The 19,388-nt window shown below is 48.0% G+C and overlaps 1 protein-coding gene across 8 annotated transcripts in view; it reads left to right on the plus strand.

Moving 5' to 3' along the window:
• Positions 1 to 19,388, plus strand: part of AUTS2 (activator of transcription and developmental regulator AUTS2) — a 1,184,853-nt gene that overhangs the window by 1,145,578 nt on the left and 19,887 nt on the right. For 4 of the 8 annotated variants that reach the window (XM_085015600.1, XM_085015605.1, XM_085015606.1 and 1 more), the window contains 5 exons: positions 9,898 to 10,348; positions 11,633 to 11,886; positions 13,253 to 13,494; positions 15,291 to 15,335; positions 18,810 to 18,905. In XM_085015600.1, the coding sequence (XP_084871726.1) occupies positions 9,898 to 10,348; positions 11,633 to 11,886; positions 13,253 to 13,494; positions 15,291 to 15,335; positions 18,810 to 18,905 (1,088 nt within the window). 8 annotated transcript variants of the gene reach the window in all.

A 19,388-nucleotide genomic window follows, 5' to 3' on the forward strand; every position in this document is an offset into this window, starting at 1 on the left:
TTGAGTGGACAGCGGGACATCGAGAAAGGTGGCCGATCTATAAGCAGATCCGTGAGGGTCCTCGAGCCTGACAGCTTTTGAGCCCTCGCTTGTACTGAGTCGCGAAAATCCTGGAGGGGAGCTGCCTCGAGGCAGATGACATCCTTGTCGCCTCCCTCCTCCCCTCACTGAATGGTTCTTAATGTGAAAGGCAGGATGATTAGCTCCTAGGAAGACTTTTTTTAAAAAACCAAACATCTAAAGGTATAATTCATTGTCAGTGCCTTGGTCCCCCCTCTTGGAATATTTCCAGAATTAGCCAAGGGTCTGTCTCCTTGTCTCTGCGTCTAAGGAATGTGTCCCGCAGCTTCTGCGCCCGCATCCGCCTCTTCCTTAGATTTGCTCCTCCGTCTGCGCCGCACGAATACACGCATGTTCACTTGAACATCCTTTGAGAGCCTCTCCTTGTCCCCTGGGACGAGGGCCCCCTGGGCTGATGTACAGAAACAGTCCGTCAGTGTTGGTGCGCCCTGGCGGGCAGGGTGGTCGTGCTTGGTTAACACCACAGCAGGCTGACGAGGACGGGCCGGGAAGCTAAGAGCTGCGGAAGAGGGTGGGGGGCAGAAGCAGATGGTGATGGAAACCAGGCGGAAGTGACCTTGGCCAGAGAGGCCCGCAGGTGAGTACTGAGGCTGGTAGGAGGACGCAAGCAGAAGTCGTGGGAGTGTGGCTTTGGCTTTTCTTTGTTTGTTTCTTTGCTTTTCAGGGCCACACCCACAGCATATGGAAGTTCCCAGGCTAGGGGTCAAATCAGAGCTGCAGCGGCCGGCCTACGTCACAGCTCAGAGCAACGGCGGATCCTTAACCCACAGACCGAGGCCAGGGATTGAACCCGCATCTTCATGGATGCTCGTAGGGATCGTTACCGCTGAGGCACAATGGAAACTCTGGGAGTGTATCTTTGAGGCCAAAACTGGAAAGCTTGGACTTTCTCCGAAACTGGTGTTTGGAGTTTTTCCAGTATTCGTGCAAGTGATTGGAGACTTCCCTCTTTCATTCCTTATTTCTCTGGTCAGGGCTCTACACATCCCAGAACACGATTCAGTTGACTTGGGTCTAAGCCTGATCCTTGGAGCCAGTGCAGCAGGAATGTGGTCCAGACAAAAGTGGTTGGTAACTGTGGATCAGTAAAGTAACGGTAGATATCTTACTCCCTGTGGTTATAGAAACTTAACTCTAAACCCAGACTGCAGTTGAAGGCCGCAGGCTTCCTGACTGCCTGCTCAGATTTTTTCTCTGTGTTCTGTATCCTCAGCTGCCAGCTCTTGAAAGGCAGGGGCTAATTCTTATCTTTTTATATTTGGCCGCGCCCTTGGCATGCAGAGGCCAGGGATGGAACCCACGTCACAGCAGTGACAGTGCTGGGCCCTTACCCCACTGTGCCACCAGGAAACTCCTTTATTCATCTTTGTATCCTCGGGACCTAGCACAGCCCTGGGCATGAGAAGGGTCGCTCATTCCGAGGTGGAAACATGGGGAGGATTACATATGACCTTGACCTTGACCCTCCTGGGTTTTTTTTATAAAGACTTTTTTAATGCCCCTATCTCCACCCCAGTAGATCCCAGCCTCTTTTTCTCATTCTAATTTTGGTCCTGCATCAGCATGGTCCTTCATTGCTCTTGCTTGCCAGAGACCACAAAAAAAAAAAAAAAAAAGAAAGAAAGAGAGGAAGGAAGGCAGACAGACAGACAGAAAGAAGAAAATAAATAAATGTCCGTAGGCCCCTGTTGACCTGCAGGGGTGCCTTGTCCTGTAGGCAGAAGCCATTCTGATGGGCTCTGGTCTGAACAGCCAAGCCAGATTCTCTCCTCAAAGGCAGATTTTTGGTCTTAAGGCATCAGGCACGTAGGCGTCCCCCTAAAGGATGGACGCTTTTTGGTGTGAGATTTACGAGGAGTAAACTTGAATCAGGTTGAAGTAGGCTCAACTGCAGTCTCTTGACTTTTCTTTAACCCCTGTCAGATTAACCCCTATCCTAGGTTAATCTGGTAACTAGATGCTATCCAAACGAGCCTCTGTAATAACAGCAGCCTCTAATCTGCTGGGCTCCACACAGCTTTCCCCGTAGGCTGCTGGTGTTTTGGCAGATGCGATGGCTATTTTTTCCTTTTTAGGATTCCGCTTTTACTAGGAACCCCGGAGGCCCTCAGAGATTTGCGAGACAGACTTCAGCCCAGAGCTTAGCCTCCCAGATGGTAATTAATGTTTACACAAAATGACAAGCACAAAATGGAATCTCTTTGAGCCCTGCCAAGCACCCATCATTCCCCTGATCTCCCACTCTTGCAGTGTTTGAAAATTAATTTGCCTTGAACAAACAGTGGGCTTTCCTCTATTTATTTGTACAGTTTCAGTGACCGAGAAGAAGAGCTGTAAGGCTGAATGTCATCCCTCCATTCGTTCGAGTAATTGAATCTGCTAATGGAACAAACCGGTCTCTGTTTAACGATTTGAAGAAAAGAGAGGAGGAAAATAAAGAGAAGTGTGTTAGAGAAGGGAGATTCTTTTCGGTGAAACACCTTTGGTGTGTAACGTTTAGAGATAGTACCTAAAACATGGGGGGTGTCCAAAGTATTGGCAAGTGAATTCAGGAGTGCCGCTTCCATTTTAATAAGTATATACAGGGAGTTCCCATTGTGGCTCAGCGGGTTAAGAACCTGTCCTAGTGTCTGTGAGGATGCAGGTTCGATCCCTGGCCTCGCTCAGTGGGTTAAGGATCTGGCGTTGCTGCAAGCTGCAGTGTAGGTCACAGATGCGACTCAGATCCAGTGTTGCTGTGGCTGTGGTGTGGGCTGGCAGCTGCAGCTCTGATGCAACCCCTGGCCGTAAAAGGGGGAAAAAAAAAGTATATACAAAACATGCAGTCTTTGCAGTCCGTCGTGGCTCAGTGGTAACAAACCTGACTAGGATCCATGAGGATGCAGATTCAATCCCTTGCCCTGCTCAGTGGGTTAAGGATCTGGTGTTGCTGTGAGTTGTGGTGTAGGTCACAGACACAGCTTGGATCCTGTGTCACTGTGGCTGTGGTGTAGGCTGGCAGCTGTAGCTCCGATGGGACCCCTAGCCTGGGAACCTCCGTGTGCCACGGGCGTGGCCCTAAAAAGCAAAAACAAAAATAAAAAAAGGACATGCCCCATTCTAGATGATGAGGACCAAACGTTTAGAAAGATATAGATGGGTGGGTGGGTGGCCAATGCCCCACATGTTTTTTGGGGGGTCTTTAAGGCTCATTCATATTTGCTACAAGAACGACCTTGTAGTGAGTAAGCCCTATTAGAGGCTTTCTAATCAAGTATAAAGACCAAAAGCAGAAATATGTCTTGGGGGGGGGGGGTTTCTTTGCCTCCCCACCTCCTCCTCTGTCTTCTCCATCATCTATCCTCAACCCTTTCCTTTCTGTTCTGATAGACCAGTTAGGACCAGTTAGAACCCTTGAGAAGCTGATGAAAGGTTAATGCATACAGTCCTGTCTTCGTGTCTGAGAGAGAAATACTTACCTGTCTTTCGGGTAGAGAACTTTTTAAAAGATTCTATCCAGTAGGTAAGGGCAGTTTAAAGAGACTTGAACAGTCACTTTCCCAATTGACTTCTTTCTATGGTAGCTGTGTATTGTCCATGAAGGAACTCTTAAAAATATAATCCTTTTTTTTTGCAACAGTAATACCTATTCACTACAGAAAATTTGGAAAGTTTTTTTTAAAAGCACAAATTTAAAAATCCCAGTCACTGGTTACTTCTGATTGAGGGGATTACAGTTAAGTTTGATGCATCTTTCTAAACTCTTTCGGTGCATGTATGTAGCATTTACACAAATAATTTATAAAGTATTGAAACCATATTGATAATAGTGCTTTATTTTTCTTAGTAGTAATTTTGTCGTGATATATTTTCCATGAAATTAAATCTTTTTCTATAATAGTTTGGGGAATATTGATCATATTACTTATTTTGTGCTATACATTGTGGAAAGCACTTAACATAATTCCCACAACAACCTTTTGAGGTAGTTGCCATGTTTTTGCAATAAGTTTTGGGACTTCTAGAAACATAGCACCCCATCACAGGAACATAATGTATCAAATCTCGGAGTTCCTGTGACGCAGCAGAAACGAATCTGATTAGGAACCATGAGGTTTTGAGTTCGATCGCTGGCCTTGCTCAGTGGGTTAAGGATCTGACATTGCCGTGAGCTGTGGTGTAGGTCACAGATGCGGCTCGGATTCTGCGTTGCTGTGGCTCTAGCATGGGCCAGTGGCTACAGCTCTGATTTGACCCCTAGCCTGGGAACCTGCATATGTGGTCGGTGCGGCCCTAGAAAAGACCAAAAAAAAAAAAAAGAAAAACCATGCAAAAAATTATTTTGTGTTTCTATGCAAAAGCAGTTAGCTTCAAGGTGTTTCAGCTGCACAGATGATCAGCGGGACTTTAGAAAGTGAACCGAGACACTGTGCGGGGTTTACCTTCTTATCACAGCGCATCCAGTCTCCCAGAGAGCCACCAATACCCTCCAGTCATGGTGACAGCCAAGTTTCACATTTTGAAAACTCTCCCAAGGAGAGTGGTCTCCTCTTTTGTAGCTTAACCTTTAACTAGCGCTCTGTCTCTCTCTACTTATTTATTTATTGTTTCATCAAACCCTTGAACATAGATTCTCAAAGCATTTGGAGGGATATGTTTCTGAAAGTTTATTATAGGCCCTATAATTTTCTTGTTGGGCTCGTTCCCAAGTGTTAGATGATTTTGGTTATTATAAAGGGAATTCTTTTTTATTTCTTATTCACTATTGCTGGTGTGTAGAACAGGGCAGAATGTTTGTGGGTTTTCTTGGATATCTTACTGAGCTGCCTTATTACTTCTAATATTTTTTCAGCTGGTTGTCTGTGTTTTCCAGCTAAATGATGTTTTTTGTAAACAGCAGTTTTGCCTCTTCCTTTTGTTGTATGTTTGTGGTTGGTTTTCCATTTAAATGAAGGGAATCATTTGCTCCTTACAGGTTTAGTCCACATTATTTAAAAAACTAAATGGAACTAGTACCTTTTCTGGGTTGATATTGAGTCATTTTTCAGTTCATGATGAGGTTTGTTTGCTTTTAAGTCAGTTTTAGGGACATATTTTTTCTCAAAATCCACTTATTTTATTTCATTTATTTATTTATTTGCTTTTTAGTGCTGCACCCATGCGGCATATGAAGCTTCCCAGGCTAGGGGTCAAATCAGAGCTACAGCTGCCGGTCTATACCACAGCCACAGCAACTCAGGATCCAAGCCGCAACTGCAGCCTACACCACAGTTCATGGCAACTCCATATCCTTCCCTGATTGAGGCCAGGAGTTGAACCTGCATCCTCGTGAATCCTAGTGAGGTTTGTTAACCACTGAGCCACAGCAGGAACTCCTATTTTAAAAGTTATAAACATGCGCATTCTATTTTCTTATTTTACATATGCCTATTCCTCATAACACTTATTCAAATTCTCAGTTTTGTTTGCTTTGCTTTTTTTCCCTTGCTCAGACTGTTTTTAAACGTAAGACAAATTTCGCAAATCCTAACAGGTAACATGATCACATAATTCCCAAATTTAAGTACACATGCAGGTAGGCAGTAAATATCTCCCTCTCTCCCAGTCACCTGTCTCCCGAGCTCCCTCCTCCCCAAGCCCCGGAACAGGTAACCTCCTGCTGTTAGTTTCTTGGGTGTTCTTCCAGAGCTTCTTTATATATAAGGTAAAATGAATATATATAATTTTTCTTCCATTTGTCATAAAAGCTTTGATATGCTCTAGTTGCACACACAGAGACCTCATTACCTGTGCAGTTGCAGTCTCTTCCACTGTCTAGGTGTATCGAATTTATGTGGAACCGGTCCCCTCATGCTTACATTTGAGTTGTTTCTAAACAAGCCATTCAAACCAGGATGTTGTGTCACTGTGTCTATAGACCAAATTCTTAAGCACCAGGTCCAGGGATCTTCACTAGTCTTTTGGCTAAATGTTGACACACTGTCCTCCACCGAGGTTATCGGGTTTAATTCAGCCAGTGAAGTGAAAGAGGGAACTTGGATCCACTTTATATCAAAATCAAGCCCATGTGTTGTTAATCCACCCTTAAATTTTTCACACACTTATTGTGTTTGAGTCAGGTGTGTTGAGATATAATTTACATGCAGTACATTCAGCCTTTTTTACCGTACAGGGTAATTTGAATTTGCATATCTTTTATTACAAGCATGATGTTATTTTTACAAACACAAAAGAGAAATTTTAAAACCCCAAATGTAATGAATAAAACTTCTAAATAAGACGAGTCAGTGTACATGTTCATATTTCTTCTAGCCTCAGCACGTTTCATCCTTTGGCACATTCAGAGCTCACTGAGCAATACTAAAAAAAAACCTTTTTTTTTTTTTTTTTTTTTAATGTGTTCTTGCCAATTTTGGAAAAGCACAGTAAGACAAATGGACTGTCAGGATGGAAAAGCTTAACTGGGAAGATGCATTTGTTGAATAATTGAAAGGAAGAGGAAATGCATTACCGATTAGCCACAAAAATGCATGACGCCTAATCCGTGCCTCAGGAGCCTGAGAGGCCCGTGTAAACGGGGGTTAAAACTGTGTCAGCCCCAGAGTTCTTACCCACCTTCAGACCTGTCGCTGCCTTGCTCATAAGTTGCAGCACCTGCATTGATGGGTGGACGAGAGCTTTCAGATTTAGCTGCAGGGCCATGTTCCAGCAACTCCTTGTCACTCTCCTAACCCTTTGCACTGTCTGGCCTTCCTCAAATATTTTAACCCAGTCCTGGGTTTATCATGACCTGCTTTGTTTGGGGGTTTTTGCTTCTCAGGGGGCAACACTGTGTAAATTAGAGAACTGAGTGGTTGGAGAGTTAGGACAAGAACTGTGCATCTGGCGCGGTAAACAGCAAGCAAGCTCTTCACGGGGTTAAGTAACATCCTTGCTGATCCTACCTGGGAAATTCTCGGCAAGGTTGACTCTGGAGCCCCACTCACCCCCAGAGCTCCTGAACCTGAATCTGCATATTAATCAGACTTGCAGTGGGTTCCCAGGTTAAAAGTTTGGGAAGCGCCGGGATGCTGTCCCAGGTTCTGGTCTTCTTCCAGCCTTCTGTTCCCTCAGCCATTCATCACCAATAGCACTGTCCAAAGTTGAAGGGTTCCCTAGCGAGGTTTTCACTTGCCTGTGTACCTCATTAATGGTCACTGATGGCCACAAGTCCAGAGTCTTGGCATCACTCCTCTGAGTCTAGCTGGGTTTGGGGTGGTCCTGAGACAATGGGGTAACATAATAAGCACCAACTTCATTTGCCTTTAGGGAGCCTTGGGAAACAAGCCCCAGCCTGCACTGTGGCTTCTGCAGACTTGGCTGTGTTGCCCAAATTCTAGAGGCTTATCACATAAAGGACAAGGAGATAAATACAGTTGCGCTAGATAGACAGGAGTACATTTAACTGATAACCTCTGGCTGGTATCCCTTGGGAAGGAAACTGTCTTTTGTATCAGAGAGAAACTTTGGATGTGATTTTTAAAATTTTTTTATTTTTTTTTGGTGGGGGGGGGAGTCATGAATATAAATTTAAACAACCAAATAGAAAATATTTATGTATTTATTCCTCATTATCCCTGTCCAGAGAGGACAAAACAGTGCAAAAGAATAGGAATGTATTCCATTTTGTATGTGTGCCATATTTGTAAATGCATAATAATCCTCAGTCAGCTGTCAGAGAGGAAAAGCCTGCTTTTGCACGAGGAAGTTCTTTTTTATTTTGTGCCGTTGGGATTTCCGGGGTGTTAGTGCTTTCTGCCCCAGACCTAACTCACCATTCTGCTTTGTAGGAAGCCTGTGGTTTTCAGTGAGCTTGTATAATTGCTTGCTATGGAAAAATCATATGCAAATGAAAGAAGAAGCAGTGAGAAAGAAGCAGAGCCTGCATCCCTAGAGCTGGGTGTCTGCAGATAAAGGGTCTTTCTTTTGTGACGTCGGAGTTCTTGTGGCCCAAGTGGGGATGTGTCCACATCATGAATCCCGATGCAGTCTCTCAGCCCTAAGATTTTGGGAATTCATAAAATGTCAGTTTATCCTAAGTAAAGATATTCCTAGGAAGGTTCTGAAAACAACACTGGAGAGAAACGGGGCGGGGGTGGGGGACGTCAGAAGTCCAGAATCACTTTTCACCAGAGTTATCAGATGCTTTAATCCTTTCGTACATGAACCATGGCAATTGGGGGCTTTCTTGGCATCCTGTGGGTGTGATTGTTCCAGACTGGCCTTTGGGACGTGAGGATAGCCAAGGTCATAGGAGCCACAAATGTGCTTTATCTCTGCACCCCCTGTTTATGTCTGCTTTGGTGCATGTTACAGGTTGAATCTGCTTTACCAGGACAACATTGAAAATAATGGATGGCTTTGATGCACATTGCAGGGAAAAAAAAAATGACAAGTATCCTCAGAGGACAGCAACAGAAATTAATAGGACCAGTGAGACTATAGTGTATTTTTCACACCTGTTAACAGTGAGAAGAGAACGCTCAAGCCCAAAGTAGTTAATTTAGGAATATCTGAAACCTATCCTCTTATCACAGCGGATGGCACCCTGTTCTCTTCCTCGTGCTAAGCTGTCTGTAAATAATGAGAAAAGGATGGATTTGGTTTTAGCACAAAAATGTGAGAAAGGTAATTTTCCCCCCACATGTATGCAAAAGTACTGTTGGGGACATGTGACCTCGACTGGGATCGTTATTACTCCTGCTGAAGGGCGCAAGTGCTCAAAAAGTGCTGGCATAGAAGGAAGTCCCCCCCCCCCCCCCCCAAGGCAGGCAGTACATCTGTCCCTTTCCCATTGGTCAGGCCAGGGCACACATTCTTCTCCATTGGCTCATTTGGAACAAACTGTTGCTGGGAGAAGAGGGAAAAGGAAAGCGGAGGAGGGTTTCTCAGAAGCAGGAGGAACAAAATGGAGTAACCAAGGCTACCTTTGATAGAAAAGACGTATGTTAATTCTCATAGTATTTACTCCTAAATCGAGTCACCTCTTTATAGGTAATTCCGTGTTTGTCTTTCATTATTCTGTTAGAGGATTTTATGGAGTTCGATTTATAGGGTAATCAAGTAACCCCTATACTAGATGGGCCACGGATCTTTTGACCTTCGGAGGGAAGCATCTTTTTAAAATTCATCTAGGAGCATCTGTGGTCTCTATTTTTTTAGTGACTGTATATTTTACTTACATTTCACATCTCATCCTAGTCCCAAGGTCCAGGGTCACCGCTCTTACCCTCACTTGACTAAATACTCCTCCAGTGGTCCAGGGGCAGTCCTTTAAAAACTCAGACCTGTGTAATTGACAGGAAACGGATCCAAACACTGGTATCATCAGTGAGCTAGTAGGAGGCCTGACCTTTGACCACAAGTTTAGCATTGCTTAACAGAAAATTATTTCTCTGAATGTCAAGCTTGCTTCATCAGTGAGACTGGCCTGCAGGGAGGAGGCCAGGCAGAGAAGAAACGTTTGCTTCTGTGGGCTACTGAGAACTTCCCCTGTATGGTCAAGAACTGTATTTGTTTTAAAAGGGGGAATCAACTTGTCGGCTCTTGTTCCTGAATTGTCATATAAAAAGGCTTTGCGGAGATGAAGAGAGGCATTCATTCATTTTCCAGCTCTGGTGGCCTCAGCTGCTTTCTGGAAAGCAGGCTCCTCTGGCCGGTTGGCCTGTCCCCCCCCCAGGGGCACAGCAGCGCCCTGGGACCAGGCGGTGTCCTGTCGTGGGGCTCTGATGACCTGGGTTTGGGGGTGGCTTCCACTCACGTGTCTGCCTGTGCTTTTCTCTGCTCCCGCCCGCACAGATCCGGAGCTCGGTGTCGGCGCGCTACCCGAACACGACGGCCACGATGCGGGGCCCATTGTCCCCAAGATATCGGGTCTAGAGAGGAGCCAGGAGAAGAGCCAGGACTGCGGCAAAGAGCCCATCTTTGAGCCCGTGGTGCTGAAAGACCCCCGTCCTCAGGTCCCGCCGCCGCCGCCCCAGCCCCAGGCGGAGCCCCCGCCCCGAGCGCCTTCTCCGGACCCCGCCTCGGGGCCGCGCGCTGAGCCCCCGCCGCCGCCCCCGCGCCCCGGCGCCCAGCCGCCCGCGCCCCCGGAGGCCCCGCCGCAGCCCGCGCCGCCCCCACCGGCGCCCCGGCCGCCCCGGCCGCAGTCCCCCGGGCCGCTGCCGCCTGTGCAGGCCCACCCCTCCCAGGGCCTCCCCCAGCCTCTGTCCGCCTACAACAGCAGCAGCCTGAGCCTCAACAGCCTCAGGTGAGCCACCCTGGTCGCCTTCTGGGACGGGCGGTGGGTGCGGAGTCCCACCAGGGCTGGAGTTAGTTCCCTTGCTGGACACGTGGTTACTGGGTCCTCACTGAGGCAGGGGCACAGGACAGGGAGGGGCCCGCGAGGCAGGTGAGCCAGGGTCTTTTGGGACAAAGGTCGCATTGGGGTGGGCTGGGGTGGGCTGGGTGGGGAAGTGAGGGCATTGTTGGGAACAAAAATATCTGCAGCGGCTCCTGAGCAGGTGAAGGCAGGATGGAGAAGGCCCCAGGGACGGGGAGTTGAGGGTGCCTTGCTGGGAGCCCCTGGTCCCTGGGGAGAGGCGGGGACTGGAAGCTCCCAGGGACATGGCCCGATATTCAGAGAGTCTTAGGAGGGAAGCTGTGTGCCTCTTAGTCACGTCTCCCTGCAACTCCAGGGGCAGGAAGATTGGACCAAGGAGTGCTCTGGTTTGAGGAGTTTGTATTGCGATTTACTTCCTCCTGGTGGGTCCCAGAGGCAGAGAAGAAGTGCAGAGTTCGGGGAAAGAGAAGTTCCTCAGTAGAGATCTAGGCCCTCTTTTGTCTTGTCTTTGCCTAATTACAAAGGCAAGTTGTAAAAATAGCACAAGGACACCCGTGGCACGGGGCCCATCCCTGCTTGTCCCAAGGGTTGTCATTCTAAGCTGTCACACGTGGCATCTTTGGCACTGTTTTCCCTGCGACAGCCTGGTGACTGTGGCAGTCCAGGGCTATGCTTTTTCCTGTCTGTGACAGGGGAAGGAAACTGCCTTCTCAGGGGCCAGGACCCTCCTCTGCCCCTGAGGCCATTTTTGTGGCCCCCAGACCATAGAGGTGACAGGGCCCCTGAGCTCCGTGGCCCAGCTTCCCTGGAGCATGCAAGGTGCACCCAGGTCACTGTGCTAACTCCTGCCTATTGATGCTGTTGCTTTGCAGGAAACATGGCTGGTGCAGGATGGGAGGGCGCAGGACTGGGTAGGGACAGAGGGGAATGGAGCTGAGTTTTCGGCAGAATTAGCTGTCTGGAAGGACGCTGGGCAGCAGCTCTGGAGCGGCAGTTCCTGTCCTACTGTGCCTACAGTTGTGGGGGCAACTTTAGAGGAGCTGCGACTTTAGCAGAGGCTTTGTGTGCACAGTAGAGGGTCTGGAAGAGGGTGGAGCAAGAAAAAAAAGTGTCGTGTCGAAAGGCTTTTTGGGCAACGAGATAGGCTTTTTTTTTTTAATAAATTGCATACTTTTTTTTTTTTTTTTTTTTTTTTTTTTTGTATTCCAACAGCAGTAGCAGAAGCAGCACTCCAGCAAAGACTCAACCCGCGCCCCCTCACATCTCCCACCACCCCTCGGCCTCCCCATTCCCCCTGTCACTGCCCAACCACAGCCCCCTGCACAGCTTCACGCCCACCCTCCAGCCCCCCGCACACTCACATCACCCCAATATGTTTGCCCCTCCCACTGCTCTGCCTCCTCCACCACCTCTGACATCAGGGAGTCTGCAGGTGCCTGGACACCCGGCCGGGAGCACGTACTCAGGTAGGATGGAGGAGCGGCCTTGCTTCCCGGGGCTCCCTCTCTCCCCGGCCAGAGGCCTCCCCTGCTGTCTGTGTTGTCCCTGGTTGCTAGGTTTTAGCCATCCACGGTTTTCTGCGTTATTGTGTGTATTCTTGTAATCTTCCTCTAATCCTGTGTGGGCTGAGATGCAGCAGAAATATGTATCAACACCCTTCCCAGCCTAGCACAATCGGGGGAACTGGACGCTGCCAGAGAGAACCGGTCTTTGAAGTCAAGAGGCTTTTCCAGCCAGGTCCACCCGCGGAGCAGTGCCGCACAGACTGTGCCCTGTTATGGGGTCTCTCATTAGAGTGGCAGAAGCTCTCCAAGGCCCATGTCTGTTTCAGGCTGGCATCTTACATCACATCCTCCTTTACGGGATCTGTTTTAGTTGAATCCCTTGGGTGGGAAAGGTGCACTTTTTGAGGCAGTATATCCCAAATTTTTAAGGACACACCTGGTGTTAGACACTGGGTCTTCTCCTCCTCCCCTGGGTTAATCAGGCCCAGGTGTCCCAACTTTGGGTCCATCGTGGCCAAGTCTGCCCACTGACACAGCTGTAGAGCAGAGGTTTACCCTGGAAGAGGGCATGAGCGCTCTGCCATGTCAACAGCTCACCTTCATTAGTAAACCCGTCACTGTTCTCTCTCTCTCTCTCTTTTTTTTTTTTTTTTTTTTTGTCTTTTTAGGGCCACACCTGCGGCCTATGGAGGTTCCCAGGCTAGGGGTGGAATTGGAGCTGCAGCTGCCGGCCTGCACCAACCACAGCCACAGCAGTGTGGGATCTAAGCTGCATCTGCAACAGCTCACGGCAACGCCGGATCCTTAACCCACTGAGTGAGGCCAGGGATGGAACCTGCGTCCTCATGGATACTAGTCAGGTTCCTTATCACGGAGCCACCACGGGAACTCCTCAGTTACTGTTCTTAAGCACTTAAATAGCTTCATTTCTTTAACCCTCAAAACAAACCCACAGCCCAGGCAATGTTATGGTCCCCACATGAGAGATGTGGAAACTAAGACACAGATGGGTGGCTCGCCATGCCCAGGGTCACTCCCCTGGCAGTAGCTAAGCTGAAACTTGACCTCTGGCTGTCCGTGCACCACACCAATGGACCACCTGTCCCCAAAGCCGAGAGGCTGGACGGGGAACAGAGTTAGTCTGTAACTAGTACCCTCCCCCTGGTGGGCATCCCTTCCCACAAAGGGCCCAGCCGCTCCCCGGAGAGCCTGGCACCCGTGCCCTCGGGCCTGGTGCCCTCTGTCCACAGCTGCCGGGATGTCCCGTTCCGAAGGACATGACCGCCCCGAGGAAAGATGTCACCCTCTCCCTCTTCTTCTCTTCCAGAGCAAGACATCTTGCGACAGGAACTGAACACGCGTTTCTTGGCCTCTCAGAGTGCTGACCGCGGGGCCTCCCTGGGCCCTCCGCCCTACCTGCGGACCGAGTTCCACCAGCACCAGCACCAGCACCAGCACACGCACCAGCACACGCACCAGCACACCTTCACGCCCTTCCCCCACGCCCTCCCGCCCACTGCCATCATGCCGACGCCAGCACCTCCCATGGTGCGTACCCCAGGCAGAAATGTGAGGATAAGTAGAGCCCGACTCTCTTTTTACGCAGCACGGGGAGGAGGGTGGCACGGATGGGGCGTGACAGCCACGTGGGGGCCCCCTTGGCCTGGCCCGTCTTTGCTGGAGAGGCAGGGAGGCACCCCACTCAAGGTAGCCTGGACCTGGGGCCTAAAGGGGGCGCTCTTTTCTAGACCATGTTTCCCAGCTCTGTGGGCGGACTTTATTCTCGATGCCCCAAGCACGGTCGCATCCAGCGTCGGCACGTAACCTTCTCGGGCAGTTTTGTTTTCTTGAGCATCCTGGGGGTTACCACCGGGCACCCACACGCATCCGTCCGTGTTTTGCACTGGCAGATAAATGCTCACAGCATCCTGGGGAGCCCAGCAGAGGGCCAAGGAGGGGAGGGGGCTGGCGGGACCCTGGGACGGACGGCATTGGGTCCCCCGCTTCTCTTTCGGGTGGTTTCCCAAACACGCTTGGTCAGAGGAGCTGTATTTCTGGTACTTCCTAAGACAGCGCCCGCGGTGCGGTGTTGCACCCTGTCAGCACGTGGTCAGGGAATGAAGTGCCCTCCAGGGTCCCACCTTGGCCTTTGTGGTAAGAGGGGCCCTGGCAGTGGCCTGGTCTTGGCCTCGACTAGGGACTGGCAGGTGCCAGGAAGGCCAAGTTCGGATTGTTTGTTTTGACTTGGGAACTGGAAGGAATAGTAGCATGTTAGGATGCTGACTTTTCGGAGATGGAGTCGTGTCCACAACAGTGACCCTTAGAGTGTTTTGCCTATTTAATTATAATATTCCAGGACATAGCTGAGTTTAAGGCAACTCCTAGAGGCCTTGTGAGAGTAGATTGGAATTCCAGGATTCACCGAACTTGGCATCCTCTCCCCACCTCCCCCATTTTGTTCAACTAAGTTGTTTTTTAATACATATTTTTTAGTTTATTTTATCAATTTTTATTTAGTAGATTATTAGAGGTAAGGCCTTGGGACCAAAATTTTTTCCTGTGATGAATCCTGTATCTTTTTTTCTGGATTTAGTGTGTATTTCTCAACAGTTAGATTTTTGTCTTTATTTTTGGCCACGGCGTACAGCGGCTTGATGTGGGATCGAACCCCGGCCAGAGTGGTCAACGCATTGAGTCCTAACCACTGGGCCACTGGGGCGCTCCCTCAACAGTTAGATTTTAAGGGCCTGTTATTTGGAGGAAAGAGTTTTATACCAGCCTGAGCGAGCTATTTCACAAATCACTGAGATCCGAGGGAGGTTACAGTACCAGGATATGACCTTCGAGAAGAAACAATGGTGCAGACTCTTTTCTGCTGGAAAGAAAAGTTCTAGGCCTTCGCCCACAACCCTGCTTTGTCCTGGGGGGTAAGACATGAAGAAAACATAAGACATAAGAAAACAGCTGGATGTACAGTTCTGCCAGAGTGGACACGAAAACCGAGGGAACTCTCTGGATGAATGAGGCCCGAGGCTCACTGCTCTCTGATTTATCTCAACACTTGCCTCTCTTCTCCAGTTTAGATGTTTGGTTCGTGCCAACCGCTGACTAGAGCCTGGAGAGAAAGGCGCTCTAGTGTGGCCACAACCTAAATGCACTGAATGGGTTTTCGCTTCGGTTTTCCACTTCTGTTGATTTCTTGTCAGTGACTCAGGGGCTCCGAATGGCCTCCATGTGCCGTGCGGTTCTGGAGTCTGAGGCCAGCAAGACCCTCAGAGACGCCTGCTTAGGGCTTCCGCCCCTGAAGCCGTGAACAGAAATGTAGATTCTTTAAGTAACTAGCTTTTGCTTTGATCCCTTTACAGTTTGACAAATACCCTACAAAAGTTGACCCATTCTACCGGCACAGTGTGAGTCTGATTACCGTGCTACCCGTGTAATGTAACCGCTGTTCCATTGTTGTGTTCTTGCCACAGATCCGTAAATGCCTAGCAGCCTTCCTTAATCATCTTTGCAAGAATTCCCATTGCTTCTCGTCACTCTGGATGCTTGCTTTTGTGACGTTTGCTTTGGGTAAAGATGCAGTATCATCTTCTGAATCAAAAGATCATAGGCACTCCTAAGACTTTAAAGCCAAGGTGATGAAGCCAAGGCAGCCAGGCATCCGTCCTGCACAGCAGGGCATCTGCGAGGAAATCATTATAGTTTCGGGGGCCTCTGAAATCGTAGATTTTAGTCCTCAGTTGAAATAGGAATACGGAGTTCCTAGAGCTCAACTTGACTCATTTCCTCCCAAGAAAGTACCTTACCGTTTGGACTCGTGTCTCTTCAAATAGCCGCTATTCATTTCATCTAGACCAACAGCAGAAACCACTCCCTCGTGGCTGGTATTGTTCTCCTGAGCCTGTTACAACTGCTCTAAAAATATTATTTGAATAGAAGGTGGTCTAAAACTGAAAGGCATGATTGTTTTTTTTCTCTTTAAACTCCTTTATTTTTTAAAAAAAAAAACTTGTTTCATGGAATTTTAAGAGTACATTCTGGAACTGAAATTGGTACCACCTAAGTTATATGATCAGTGACTTAACACGATGAAGGCTTCTTTTTATAACAAAAACCTTGAATATTCTACCGTGATATTTTGATTAGGGAGTGAATACTGCATCATTTTTACCTGAAATTTTGCAAGTTTCTTTGCTCAATGGTTTATATTTTTCAATGAAACCATAAAGAAAGAAGTTTAATAACTGCTTGTAACCATGTTGCTTCACCATACCGAACAATTCTTGCTTTGATTTTTGGATAGTGTTAACTTAGTGTTCAAAAAGAAGTGCTACTTAATAAATAGGTCGGCCGAGCCTGTGCATTCATTCATACTTTGAACCAAAGAATCAGATACTGTGTTAGTTCTGAACTGACAAGTGAGCTGAGAAGTCAAGACGTGTTACTTATGCAGTGGAGTTCCCTTGTGGCCCAGCGGGTTAAGGATCCAGCACTGCCACTGCTGTGGCTCAGGTCACTGCTGTGGCACAGGTTCAATCCCTGGCCCAGGAACTTCCTTCCATATGCCATGAGTTACTCCCCCCCCCCGCCCCTCAAAAAAAGAGTTACTTATTCAAGAGACATTCAGAACTGGCCCTGAGGAGAGCCTCCCCAGGAGGAGATGAAGAAAGTGTGTCTCAGTGCCTGGGGCCCCCAGGTGCTCAGCACTAGTCTGCTCAGAACTGTGACAGAAAAGCATTTTTTATTTTTTTTAGGGCTGCGAGTGCAGCATATGGAGGGTCCCAGGCCAGGGGAAGCAGCGGCCGGCCTACACCACAGCCCCACGTCAGATCCCAGCCACATCTGCCACCTATACCACAGCTCACGGCAACGCTGGATCCTTAACCCACTGAGCAAGGCCAGGGATCGAACCCACATCTTCATGGATACCATTCGGGTTTGTTCCCGCTGAGCCACAACGGACACTTCCACAAAAGCATTTATAAGTGGACAGACAGAATCCAGTAGAGATGTGGGTTTTCTCTTTGGGTCTGTGCCATGAATGGTACCAGCCTTAATAATTACCAGAATTCTACCCTTTGTCTATACTGGCTAAGGTGAATGAAGGCCAAGCAAACAAAATCATCCTTAGAGAAAGTTGGGCTCCTCTACAGGTAGCCTCGTTGAAGTCCTCGGACCCAGTGCAGTGTCCTTAGAGGCAGAGTCCCCAGAGAGCCCTAGAGAATGAGCCTGGAGGTCTGAACTTGGGGAAGGTTCCCTTTTGATGACTTCGGGCCTTCAGATTTTTTAGTCAAGGGGTGGAATAGTCCGGTATATTCGAAGAGGGTCAGTAAATGGAGTGTAGAGCACAAGGACAGTGGTGAGAACATTCGGTTCTGTATTGAAAATATTAAAGGAAAAATAGCCACCTGGAGGCGGAGTACTGGAAATTGGAGTGTGTGTTTTGGTGTGACATATTTAATGACTCCGCTCCGTACAGTGTGCTGGGGAGAGGGATTGCATGTTCTCAGTTATGACGGATAATGTATGAAGTACTTCGTCTCCCCTGCTTTGGCGATGAGGCTGTTATACGGGGAATTAAGGCACAATGCACTCAAGTATCTGAAACACAATTTCAGACTTAAAAGTCGTTTTAAATGAGGGCACTTGGTTTGCCATCACTGTTTAAATGGATTTAGTTCAATCTCAATTAGTCTGGAAAAACTTTGCTGCATCACTGAAGGGAGCAAAATGAAATAAAAGACCAGCAGAAAAAGTACGTGCCCTGAAAACAGACAGGACAGTGACAGGTGGATTTCAGCCGTTACCTCGAACTAGTGCACAGAAGTGCCTTATTCAGAAAAGCTTGAGTTATTATTTTTATGCTGTGCAACCGGAAGGGTGGGATGGTACTTAAATATCTGTATGGTGGAGTTTGTTTTTTTTTTTTTTTTTTTTTTTTTTTTTTTTTTTTTTTAAGTAAATGGAGCCAGAACAGTAGACTCTCAGAAACAGTATGTTCTCAGGAAGGCAAGGTTGTGTGTGCATTGTCTTCAGTTCTGCCATATATTTCTTCCCTCTGTTGTGTCCTCTGTCAATTATTAATTCAAGGAAATTTGTATTTTTAATTCAGAATCATTCTTCCCCCTCCACTAAGTGGTCAGACCGACAGGGCAAGGGCTGGGCTGGAATAGCCTCCAGGGAGCTTCGTCCGTCTTACAGAAAAACGGGTGGTTCCATCCGAAGTGTACACAGAGTAGTTGTAGTCCCCCTTCCACAAATATTTGTCATCATTTTAGGCAATTAAATTGTTCTCTGGAACTGCCACTTAGCCGAACAACCTAATGAAGCAAGGATTGTGAATATTTTCTCATTTCCTCAAAACTATTAAAAATCTAAAAGTACTAATTGAGTTTTAATGGTATAAAATCCTGGAACCCATAAAGACTTGCTTCTTTTTCTTCCTCTCCCCACCCCCACCCCTTTTTCCTTTTTTTTTTTTTTTTTTTTCCTTTCTTTTTCTAATTAACTCGTAATTTTCTGAGCATCATCTTTGGCTCAGCACCCCTCCTGTTTTTGATATGCATTAAAAGCTCCCACCATTTAGGACCTCTCTCCGATTTAACAATTAATAATTAGAAAAGCTCCCTTTCTAATGACGTCCTCATCTGGGACATCATTTGTTGGCTGATTGATTCTGAACTACCTTTAACTTTTTTAAGTTAAGTATTCATGGCACATCTGTGTGATCATTTCATTGTGGCTTCTTGACTAATAGCATCACACCGAGGTGACTCGGCTTGCTCATGTTGATGTCTTTCTCTGGGAAGAGTTGGAGTGGATCATTTGCCTCCTACTAAAATCTTTTTTTTTTTTCTCCCCCTCCCCGTCTTTGGCCGCAGCTCTTCCACTCTTACCCTCCTGCCGTATCCGCCATCCCCCCTATGATTCCGCCCACTGGCCCTTTCGGTTCACTCCAAGGAGCATTTCAGCCGAAGGTAAGAAACCTCACCGTGAAAACCCGGGGGCCTACTTGTGTGTGGAGCCTCAGGCTAAACGGTCCGGCCGCTGCTGCGGCATCCTCTCGCCGCCAGGACTCCTTCTCCCCCTCCAGGTTGACCTCTGAGATCAGTTGCCCCTCGTTCATCCGGTTCTGAACCTCAGCCGGAGTTTAATTGTCCATGTGTACCACGCATGCAGTCTCGGGCGAGCGAGGCTTCCCTGTGCTCTGAGACACGCCGAAGATAGAACTGCCTTGCCACCGAGGTTGTGGACCGAAAAGCTTCTGGGGAGGAAGTCCATGAAATGCCAGATTTCTGTGCCCCAGGTTATCCTTGAGATAAAGATGATGAGCAGTGTAGATGAAGTAGATCAAAGTGGGGCCTTTGTTGATTTGGAAAGAAGGGAGGGACAAGGCTCCCAACTCAAACTGTATCCCTGAGCCCAGCTGCCTGCAAAGAGTCTGCCTCCAGGTGGACGGC

This window comes from Sus scrofa, chromosome 3, assembly GCF_054392235.1.
Source record: "Sus scrofa isolate SSC_HxYL_T2T_F1_AM1 chromosome 3, Sscrofa_HxYL_maternal_Yorkshire_Landrace_v2.0, whole genome shotgun sequence".
Taxonomy (NCBI): Eukaryota; Metazoa; Chordata; class Mammalia; order Artiodactyla; family Suidae; genus Sus; species Sus scrofa.